Below are 12,082 nucleotides of genomic sequence, written 5' to 3'. Positions count from 1 at the left end.
TGGAGGCCCATCACTAGTGGTGTCTCCCAAGGTTCAATTCTGGGCCTGATATTGTTTAACTTACTCATCAATGACTTGGATGAAGGGTAGATGCCTCCTCAGCAAGTTCACTAACAGCACAAAGCTGGGACAAGTGGCCAATACACCAGAGCCTGTGCAGCCCTTCAGAAGGGCCCTGACAGGTGGGAGAGATGGGCAGGGTCCTCCTGCATCTGGGGAGGAATAACTCTGGCACCAGCACAGGCTGGGGGCTGACCTACGGGGAAGCAGCTCTGCAGAGAAGGACATGGGGTCCTGGTGGACAATGAGCGGCATTGGGTATTCTGGAAGCATTACAAAGAGCATTCCAGCAGGTTGGGGAGGTGCTCCTGCCTCTCTGCTGCGCCCTGGTGAGGCCACAGGTGGGGTGCTGTATCCAGCTCTGGCTCCTTGGTACAAGAGAGACATGGAGCTTCTAGAGATGGTCCAGGGGAGGGCAACAAAGATGATTGAGGGGCTGGAGCATCTCAGGACAGGCTGAGGGAGCTGGGCCTGTTCAGCCTTGAGAAGAGGTAACTGAAAAGAGACCTCATCAATTTCTGGAAGTGCCTAAAGGGAGAATGTCAAGAGGATGGGGCCAGGCTCTACTTGGTGGTGCCAGGCAACAGGACAAGAAGCAATGGGCAGAAACTGAGGCACAGGAAATTCCACCTGAATGTGAGGAAGAACTTCACTATGCAGTGACTGAGCACTGGAATTTCCCAGAGTGTGGATTCTTCCTCACTGGAAAGCAGCCTGAATAAAATCCTCTGCCATGTGCTCTAGGATGACCCTGTTTGAGCAGGAATCTTGGACCAGATGAGTGACTGTGGTCCCTTCCAACCTCACCACTCTGTGGTTCTGGGATATAATTAAAAAATACTTTAAAATAAAAAGAAAAAATCAGTAATTGCTAAATAGCTAGTTTATACTTTATAATAAATTCTTAGTATTTTTAAAAACAGAGATATAATTCTAAGTATTGATGAATTGGCTTTTAAAATAATTTCTAAAAGGAAAATTCTTGGATTTTAAGAAGATATGAATCTCCTTAAATTTTTTTTAAACAAATGAAGATAAACACTGAATCCTCAGCTGCTGAAGAATGCCATTGCTGTATCATCATCATCATCAATGAAATTGTGCTGACTCACCCCAGTTGTGCACCTGGAGTGATACTATATTTAATTTTAGTCAGTTAAAAGTGTTTATTTATTCTTTCCATCTCACTTCTAAAATTAAAGTAGTCATTGTCACTTTCATTTGTCTCTAGCTAACATTTTTTCTTTGTTATATATTCTTCTCAGGCCAATGGGACATCTCAGTAAAAAAATCAAAAACTATTTGATTTCAGTAATTTTGCAATAGCTTAGAAAATATAAAACAAATTGAAGCATATTACAGAAATATTGCTACTGGTCTTCTCATCTGTATTTATAGTTTGCAGGAGGGAGGAATTGCCCTAATGTTATCTTTTAAAAGATAATTAAAAAATATTCACATGCTTGTGTCTTAAGCTCTCTTTGGAATGAATTTTTATGGATGACTTATGACTCTTTAAAAATGCAATTGTAATGCAAGTGCAGACACACGACTATAATTCTACCCACAACTTCTTATATTGGAGAATGACTGCTCTTGATAACTGCTTTATTAAGTTTTACAGCATATGACCGTGCTATGTGAAGCATAGAATTATATTTTCATTTCCTCCTAAAAGAAAATATAAAAAAATCCTTTTATTTGCTTCAGTACTTACTTTTCACCATAAAACCTTTCAAAGAATTTTTCTTTCCAAGGTTCTGTTTTCTTTTCCTTTTCAATCTCTTGTCTGATGCGCAACTGCATTTCTGGTGTAAATTCTCCTAAAAAACAAATACTAACATATTGAATAAAAGTTGTCAAGGATTAATTTAATACGGATAATTATAAATTGCAAATACAATGATGACATACAGTGATTTCTGATACAATCATCCAGCAATGCCAAATGAAATTAATGAAAACCAAAAGGGTGACATAGAGATTTAATTCATCATATACCATCAGTATTTCAAGGGTATATTGGCAGGGTTTAGTTGCATGCATTCATGTTTCCAAGGCTGACAGTGATGAAAATACTTGGTTGGTTTTTTTTTAACTGTCAAAATAAGCTGCGACAGCAAGCTGCAAAAACGTACTCCAAATTCAAAATGGAATCAGCAATTTCTCTTTTGCTGAATTACTGGTCTATTACAGTTTCTATTCTAAAAGTATTTCTCAAATGTAGAAAAAAGAGACATTCTTCATAAAAACAATTAACCTTGGGCAGACCTGAGAGCAAGCAGAGAGTTACCTTCTGCCAGTCGCTGTTTCCACCCTTGCGCCGCGTACGCGAAGAACTCGTTATTTAGAGCGGAGCTACTGAGGCGCAAAACTCCATCGCTCCCCATCTAGAAAATAAGCCGTGGTAGCAGAAGACAGTGTCAGAAACAGCGCCAGCTGAGATCACATCAAAACACAGTTTCAATTAGGGGAAATGGGGGAAGTGTAGGCACTGGGAAGAACACAAAATGACTACTACTAAAACAGCATTTTCATGCTAGTCGTTACTGTAAATGGGAGTGAACCAATCCAGCATCAATGCGCTCTCTTCAGTCATAAGTGTTACTGATGATAACTCAGTTTGCAACTGATTGATGGGCTTTAATCACAGCCCTGCCTTGAGACTGTGTCTAGAGGCATTGTACGCAATCAAAAATCAAGATCATTATTGTACTTGTGCATCTGCCTATAATACGGTACAAAACAAATTAATTAAATGCAATGAAGACAGTAACTTTGGTGTTTCTAAATAAACTAATACTCATGTTAGCTAATAAGCTGTATTGGCCAAAGAGTGGATGACAGGCATTTCTTAACAAAAGAATTGATATAAACTCATCACTGAAACTGAAAACAGCTCTACTCATAATTTTATAGGCATCAAAAAGTAAAATCTGTAGAAGAACATTAGAATTATTTGTATTTTCTACATCTGTCAAATATGCAATGATAAGACAACATTAAAAGTCTTAATCACAGTATTTTCTACAATATTTTTTAAAAGCAATCCAACTATTGAGCTGTCTTTTACCACAAAACTTAGTGTATATTTTCAGGCTTGTGAGGATATTTCTGTTTCCAAAAGAATTCTAATAATTGAATAAAGTAATTATATGAAACAAGTTAGCAGTGGGTATCACCTCTAGCATAATAAATAGACAGTAAAAAAAAAGTAGCAAACTAAGAAGAAAGGAAACAGCAGTAGAGGTAATGTTGCTAGAACAAGCACTCTCAACTATTTTACATCCTGCCAGGTAAGTAAGAGATAAATGTTTGACAACGCTATTTGTAATCTAGCAGTGAAATCCAGAATGTTTTCCAGCATATTAGCAGATGATTTAGCTAAGTAATATCCCCTAGTTCTCAGTGCCTGTTTCAAACAAGACCCAGAAAGGCACAGGCATGCCAAAAACACTGAATGATATTTTGATGCAGTTACCTCATTGAGCTTTATATTTCACTCATAATAGAGGCCCTATTTCAAGAAGTCTTTGTTAATTTACTCATTGCCTAGCCGACACCCTGTCCCACAATTATCTCAGAGGAGTAAAGCAGAAAGATGTGAAATAGTAGCCAGAGAAACAGCAATTAGCATGGACTCTGATAAACAGGCATTGCTAAAGGCATTTCATTATAGTAAGAAAGTATTATGTGTGTGGTAGAGTTCCTCACAGGATACAAACTTACAGAACTGCTGCCTATGCTTTCCTGCTACATGGCATTGTTTTGCCAACATGTCATAGCAGCTGGGTTTAAGTGGGTTGGATATGTAAGGTTTCTATACATCTCATGATGTGGGTTATGGAACACATGCATATTAATTACAGGTAGGCTATGACTAACGCTGAAACTAGAGGAAAACTGAAAGATACAGTGAAACATGCAGCAGAAGCAGCAAGATAATAAAACCAGTGAGGTGAGAAAGGTGATAAAGAGCATGTACTTATTGTATAAATCAAACTACTATGACACATTATCTTCTTCCTGCACGAATGAATTTTGCCAGAAGTACTTAAATTGCACAATTAATACATTAAAGAGGGATTTTTAAATACCAGTCCCTCTTGCACCTGAACAAACAAACCAGTATAGGGTCAAAACCAGCACTTACACAATTTTCTAGAAAGGTGAGATGCAATGTCACAAAAAAAAGAATCACAACTTACTAAACAAACATCTCTTTGTTCCTCTAAGAAAGGTGTTGAAGCTACCTTAAGTTTCAACATAAAAGGAGATGAAATGGAAACACTCACTTGCCAACATATGTTCTACTCCAATCTTCATTAAATTCAAGATTTTTTTTCTAAGCCTGGCAGTGTTTTGCAAAAAATAGTCATACAGACATTAAATTTGAATAATTTTTAACCACATTTAACTGCAGGATCAAAGGTATGGACCTCCTGAAACTCCATGGCTCATCTGATGACAAACAGTGTAGCCATATCACCAGCCACATGCAAAGATCTCATAGGAAAGTAATGATTTGGGGACAATAACTTTCTGTTAAATGAGCAAAATTATCCAACTTATTCTAAGGTCACACCTCTATTAGATTTCATGCAAAGCTGGAATGTACCACAATAGGTGGAAAGAGATTGCCACTTGTCAGCAGCAATCCACTATCAGATTGCATTAAACATAATTTGAAACTGCAGCCAAGTGTGATTGAGCTATTTCACCAGACTGCATAAATGAAAAGCATTATAAAGACTGCCAAGTTATATTACCATGCGAATACAAGAAGAACAGTATTAGCTTCATTGTAACCCTGTTGTTGTAAGGACAGGAGAAAAATCAAGCTTTGCAGGAAGAGTTACCCCACCTTTTATTTTTGTTGGCTAATATACTTCAGAAAAAAAATGCCAAGTTTCAGGGTGCGAATTTCTTAACAAAATTTCAAAAAGAAACTGTGAACCCCAAGCTAAATGCTAGGAAAGGGTCCAAACAAATTCACCTGATCTAGTTCACCTGAGAAAAAAGCACAGCCTGGAACCTCAGAACAGAAAGAGTTAGCAAGGTCATGGGTAAAGGTCATTAGTTCTTGTGGACCAGAAAAAAATGCCAAGTAGTAAGTATCTGTAAAAGAAAAAAAAAGGGAAGGGGAAACAAACTCCCAAAAGAATAGCAAAAAGGGAGAATTATTTGATTACCAAAGAAGAAAAAATATTATAGGTCAACTAACAAAGGAATAACAGTCCATTTGTAAACTGTATAAAAAACCAGATGCACACTTCACTGCCCACTTTAGGAATGAACCGCAGAAGCTTAGAAATACTGGGGAACTATGTCCACAAGACTGAAAAGACGATGTTAAAGATGTTTAGGTTAAGAAATGTAAGAACAACAAACTAAACATGAAGTCACTGACTGACTGCATCGTAGTCATTGCCACTGACTAACTAACAGGCCTTTCCAGAGACCTGTGTTCATGGGTCCACATAATTCATGGAAGAGTTATGTAGCTAGAACAACCAACATCTGAACACAAGAACATCTAATGGTAGAGAACGTGGAAACGCACTTATTGATTGGAGGAGAAGCTTACAATGATCTATTTTAACATGACATGAAAGAATAATTTCAGGCTTAAATATTGTAGAGGGATGTATGAAAGTAGACATCATCATTATCTAGACTTGGTACACATATGGATACTAATGTTAAAAATGGAAGAAATAAAGAGTTTTGCAGCCCCAGTGACTTCGTCCAACTTGCTTAGGAATTTGAGATCAAAGAAAACATTTGCTGGGAACGGAACAAGAAGGATTTATTCAACCAGAAAAAGCTCAAAGAGAAAAGGATGAGGACAAAAACGTTAAAGAAACTCATAATGGCTAAAGGGATAAAGCAAATGAAACAGAAATTTTGAAAATGTTATAGAAAGAATAAAGCACTATGCAGAAAGCAGATGCCGCCACCCAAACTAAGTTAACAAAAAGTTCAATCGTTTAGCCATTTTCAGTTCATTTAAAGATTTCTACAGTGAAAAAGAGTTTGAACAAGTTGGAACAGACAAAACACAAGTAATTTTATGTCTAGTTGTTTTGAAGAAGTCCCTCAGAAACAACAAAACTAAAAAAGATTTTTTATGCTTTTTCTCAATACGCATGTCATGTGAAATCAGGCTAACATCTCTTATGCTCTGTTAAACTTTGAAGGACTAAGAGGTCATCCTTTTATAATGTTAGCTAACAACCTCCATTGAAATATTTTTGTACTTCACTTGGAGAATGTTTTTTCACCTGAATCAACAAGTTAAAGTGGAAATTTTGAAGCCATAGAGTGTATTCGCTTCTCTAAGCTCTGATGATAGAGACAGCATAATTAACCACCAGCTTTAAATTAGAATTTGGAGAAACATGCCAATAAAGCAGTTCTTAAATACACTGTTAATTTTTATGGTATTTAAAAAATGCTGTCCAACAGAGACAGTGTGTTAATGAGCTGGAACAACAAACATTTCTTGGAAAATTTATGTTTCATTCTGTTGGGCTTTAAATTTCTGGGTTTTTCTGATTAAGCACAATGCTAGAATTATGTTTTCTAATTAATACTTTCATGCAGAATTCACAATGGCTTTTGAAAGTTACTCTTTTTATTGAAAGCAAACAAAAAACCACCCAACCCCAAAACATATCTGTTAAAACCCAGCATCAATTTGCATTACAAAGCAAATGTCAAACACTCTTATCAGAATGAACTGAGTAACCTTTCTAGAACAACTACTACAATTATTTTCCTCCAAGTTCCACTGAAAATTCTCTTCTGAAAATAAGTCAGGGATTATTTTTTTAGCTCATCCTGAAGATGCACATTGGTGTTTAGTAACTATACAGCAATTACTGCATAGGTCTGTACTGGTAGGTTATCTGATTTTGGCTAGAATCTTCAAAGATATGGAATTAGTCAATCTATTATTTATATCTCTTTCAAATGACTCAAGATTCTCCTAATGTATTTATAAAATTTCCAACGATCCACTGCACACAGTTCTTGTGTAGTATACTGTGTTTCTTACACGGAAGCTTATGTGTGAATAGCATGCCAATTGACTGGAATCATAGAATAGTTTGAGTTGGAAGGGACCTTTTAAAGGTCATCTAGTCCAACTCCTCTGCAATAAGAAGGGACACAGTGAAATATCAGGGACACATTCACCATTAAGTGCCTCAGAGCCTCATCCAAACTGACCCTGAAAGTTTCCAGCATGAGGCACCTACCACCTCCATGGGCAACCCATTCCAGGTTTCTTCACAAAAACCTTCTTTATATCTAATCTGAATGAACCCTCATCCAGTTTAAAACCATTACCACTCAGTCCCACAGCAACAGGCCCTGCAAAGAAGTTTTCTCCCATCTTTTTCACAGGCCCAGCCATCCCAATTCTCTCAGCCTTACAACAAAAATACCAAAAAAAACCAAAACCAACCAACCAAAAATACAAATACAAAAGCAATAAAAAAATCAGCAAAGGAAGTGAAGATTCATCTAAATGAAGGGTCCAGTACCACTCCTTTTTTATATCCTTTCTAAAAATTGCTACTAACTCTATATTTTATCTGGGGGGACAATCCTATAATTCACATACTTTCCCAAAGGTACGTAAAAGAAATTATCTACAAAAGATGGAAGATATGAGAAAATACATTTTGATGCTTTTGCATTAGAGATTATAAAATATTACAAATGAAAAATTTAGGAGCATTTATATCACACACAGGAAACATAACATTTTATTTATCTGTGCAAAGAGACACCACTGCTGTTTTGTAACATGAATTTGTAAAAATTTGATTCTCTAGCGCTGGGCACCAGCATTCCACTGACCTGTGATTATTGTACAGTGAAGATGGAGCATCTGAAGATACAGCAACTTTAGTGACTGACATTCTGAAGGCAGACACTTCAGAGAGCTTTATGCTCAAGTATTGACTTGACCTACATCATCTGAAATGGGGGAATGAGGACAACAGAGACTGTGTGATGAGCCTCAGGAAGGTGTTGGTAGGTATGACACCTGCAAAACCTACCATTTTCACTGTTCATGATGTCCCTCCACCTTCACCCTAAGAATATATCCAGACATGAGATTGAGCAGATCAGAAGTGACAAGGAGGCTGTAGGAGGCTGTAGGAATTGTCATGGAACCTAGGGATGGATCTATTGATATTTTTATCAGCAGTGATAGACATATGCCGATAATGAAGTGGTGGTTCAATAGATGCTAAAGGCAGAATGGTTTTGTCATCTTCAACACATGGTGATGCCCCAAGAACGTTTAGAGATATGGCAATAGGTAAGCAGTGACTGAAAACAGCCCTTGTGGAGAAAAGGAACATGCTCTATAGACAGACTTGCTTGTTTCTTCAGAATCTGAATGCTGTATTTATATAAACAGCACAATAGTATGGGCAAATCAAATTCAAATAAATCCTGTTCTGTGATCTGCTGCCAAAATAAATTTATTTATAAAAGAAGGGGTTAAAGAAGAGGATAATGTGATGGAAGTGGTACATTTATTTCAGTCTTTGATGGTTGAACACTAGTGCAAGAACTGCAAATGGTATGTAGGAGGACTTGGAAGATTTAGCTGACAATTGACATTTTTGACTTAAGTGGCAAAATGATGATCTGATAATTCATGACTGATAGTAATATAAAAGATTAGGCCTGTTTGTGAAAAAAGAAGAAAAGAAAGAAATTACAAAAGAATTTTTAAAGTACGATTTAAGGAGGCATCCTTCCTAAATACAGAATTAGTTGGAAGAATCCTGAAGAACATGGTGCTAGTGAAAAAGGAGTTAAAAAAAACTATCACAGTTCTTTAAATAAACAATGCTGACCACATGGAGTGCAAAGCCTCCTGCAAAGGAGTAATGGGGATTGTACAATAAGACCACATTGTCTTAGTTAGGATCTCGCTGTTGATCTCACAGCATGCAGAGAATGGAAACGAGGTCAACTTACTAAGGAAGAATACCACAGCAGAACATGGTATAATGGGCCAAAATTAGACACAGTTGGAAAAGGACACATCAAACTCCAGAAGAAATAATTGTGTAAGTACATTAAAAGCAAGAAGAGGATGAAAGAAAAAATACACTGTGCAACACTTGGGAGAATACTAGAGAAATATAGAGACAAAGCTAATGTTAAAACTTCCTCTTTTTTTGCATTAATCTTCACCACAAATCTACTGGGTTGAGGTGCTTAATACAATTAATTCCAGCAACAAAAGGCAAAAGGGTCAGAACTGACCTTGAACAGACAAGCAGCTCAACAAATATTACTTAAATGCATTCAAATCATCTGGGCTTGATAGTGTAGCCTGTTAAATGTCCAGATATTGATCTATTTCAGAACAGTTAAAAGACGAATTTTGAAGAAATGATGAGTACAAATACAAACTTATACATGCTAGTTATACATATGTAGCACATACGTATCACCTCTGTCTAAAGAAGGGAATAGTAATAGCTGAGGACTTACAGACTTAGCCAGCTTCAGAACTCCATGGCCTATGCACAGACATTCCATTATTTTTTGTGATACTATAGGCTGCCCTAAGATACTGATGTGGACACATCCTGAGCAGACACAACCCAGAATCTATGGGACTTAAAACATTTTGAAGAAGTTAGGTGCTAGCCTCTCAGTTGACCCAAGAAACCTGTGTTTAAATACCTTGTTTCTTCCCTCTGTCTTCATGCTTTGGAAAATATGTGCAATGCACATATAAAGCACAAGATAGAATCACAGGATCACTTAGGTTGGAAAAGACCTGTAACACCATTGAGTCCAACCATTAACCCAGCACTGCCAAGCCCACCACTAACCCATGTAAGGTATCACACCATACACCTGAAAATTAACCAGGAGTTGAGCAACAGCCAATGTAGATTTGTCAAGAGAAGATTACATCAGACCAGTCTATTTTCTCTCTGACAGAATAAATGGCCTTGTGATACAAGAGGAGCAGCACAAGTTGTGTATCTTGATTATAACAATGCAGTGTTGCTTAACATTTTCTCAAGCAATGCCAGGATATATAAACTGCAATTAGGTCACCCAAGAACTACTCAAAACTCTCCTTAGGGAACTATTGTTTATTTAATATCAACAGGGAGTCTGTGTATTCAGAGGCATGATAAAAAGATGGAAGTAATTTGAAAGTACTATCAGTCAGAGAGCATGTACAGCGAGCATCAGAATTCTTTTGATGGTTTTGTGAATTACTTTGGAAACAACAGGGATAAGCAGGGCATTGCAATAGTGGCAAATGCAAAGTTTAACACTCTTGAATAACACAGAACTAGAGAAATGCAAAATGAGGAAATTAGGTGTCTATGCAATGGTCCTTTAAAAGAGTACTTGTATTGATGGACTGTTCACAAACTGAATATAAGTCAACCTTGCAATTGCAAAGAAGGTGAGCACAACACTCTAAGTTAGAAACAGGAGTACTGTGCAGAAGCATTTTTGCTTTCCTTGGTGTTACTTACCAGCTGAGCTGGAGCAATACATTAAATTCTGACTGATGCAACTCAGAAACCATACAAAATGCAAAGGAGATAAATGAGGCTAAGAATAGACTTAAGGCCCTAGGTTGACAAAGACTGCATTATTATGGGCTGTTTCTCAAGAAAAAGAAACAGGAACACAGCAATCTCCACACTCTGCATGTACATGCCAAAAAGAGCAAAGAGTACCAGTCAGAATTGCAACAAGAGAGATTCAGATCCGACCCCGAGGAGAAAGCTTTCTGTCAGTGAAAACAATGAAGCACTAGTTTTCCTTGGGAGATGCTGTGAATTATCCACCCCTGAACAGCCAAAAAAAGTTTTAGCCAATATAAAAGAAAAGCAGATGTTGATTTTGCCTTAGTGTAAAGAAGATGAGATAAATTTTCCTTTTTTGCCATGTTTTCTATGTCAAGATGGTGTAACAAATTGCCATCTATTACAACATCATTAAAAAAAAAAACCTAAAGTGCTCTTGCAGATATTGAACTTCTGACCAATTGTCAACCTCCAATTTCAAAGAAAGGTGCTCAAGAGTCAGTCCTTGTATTCTAGCTTCCAGGCTTCTAACCTCATCATGCCCTTCCAGTGGAGTCACTCTATGCAGTCGAACATAACTGACCACAGCTCATGATTGGTTTCTGAAAGAGCCCCTCATTTGGACAGAGTGACCTTTGGAAACACTGTGATCTCATAAGATAATGGCTTAGCCTGCCTGCATGCGATTAAAACCTTAGATTACACTCCATTTCTGGAACCATCATTCTCAAATGCAAACTCATTTTATCTGTTACCAGTTATGTTTCATGATGGCTGGAAGGACCCTCACTTATTCATCAACAACTTTTTTACTAGCAGTTGATAGCTTGAGCCATGTTAAAAGTCAAGGTAGGTACCTTCTCCCTTGAGGCTGACTGTGACAACCCTGTGGAAGAGATTTCTCATTAAGCCCAAGAGACAGAAATTCTTATTGGGAAAGACTGAATGGCTGCAGAGACTAGTATTACAAGGCCATATACTTTGTCCATACTGGTATTTTAGCATGAGGTACTACAAAGTAAACCAGAACTTATTACTATGTGTGCTCCTGTTAGTCTCTGGACTGCTCATGTTCTGACTGACACATTCTTCAGAAACTAACAAGATCTGCTTGCACTTATAAAAGCCTAAATTCTTTACAAGAATACAAAACAATCATTATCCTGTTCACTACTTTGGCTAATGACCTGGGAACCAATTATGTCAAAGAGTTATCCACAGCTAGAGCTCTCCTTGTTAAATAATACATGGCAATTATAAAACTTAACTTCTATCCATCTGCAAAATACTTTAAAGTGAACTTGCATGTATTTCTAGTATGAAAATAATTGACTAAGTTTCTCCATTTCCTATAGAATACTGCTGACTGTTCAAGTATGCCATTACCTATCTAAAAGTCATTTTTCCACTTATACAACTAC

At 37.1% G+C, this 12,082-nt stretch overlaps 1 protein-coding gene across 7 annotated transcripts in view; it reads right to left on the bottom strand.

Annotated features, from left to right (window-relative positions):
• ASXL3 (ASXL transcriptional regulator 3) overlaps positions 1 to 12,082 on the bottom strand; it is a 127,982-nt gene that overhangs the window by 16,967 nt on the left and 98,933 nt on the right. For all 7 annotated transcript variants that reach the window (XM_077185200.1, XM_077185213.1, XM_077185208.1 and 4 more), the window contains 2 exons: positions 2,354 to 2,450; positions 1,778 to 1,883 (listed from right to left, as the gene is read on the bottom strand). In XM_077185200.1, the coding sequence (XP_077041315.1) occupies positions 1,778 to 1,883; positions 2,354 to 2,450 (203 nt within the window). The remainder of the gene's footprint in view (positions 1 to 1,777; positions 1,884 to 2,353; positions 2,451 to 12,082) is intronic.

This window comes from Agelaius phoeniceus, chromosome 1 (genome assembly GCF_051311805.1).
Source record: "Agelaius phoeniceus isolate bAgePho1 chromosome 1, bAgePho1.hap1, whole genome shotgun sequence".
Taxonomy (NCBI): domain Eukaryota; kingdom Metazoa; phylum Chordata; class Aves; order Passeriformes; family Icteridae; genus Agelaius; species Agelaius phoeniceus.
Note: the sequence above shows the minus strand (reverse complement) of the source record. Positions and strands in the feature narration are given on the sequence as shown.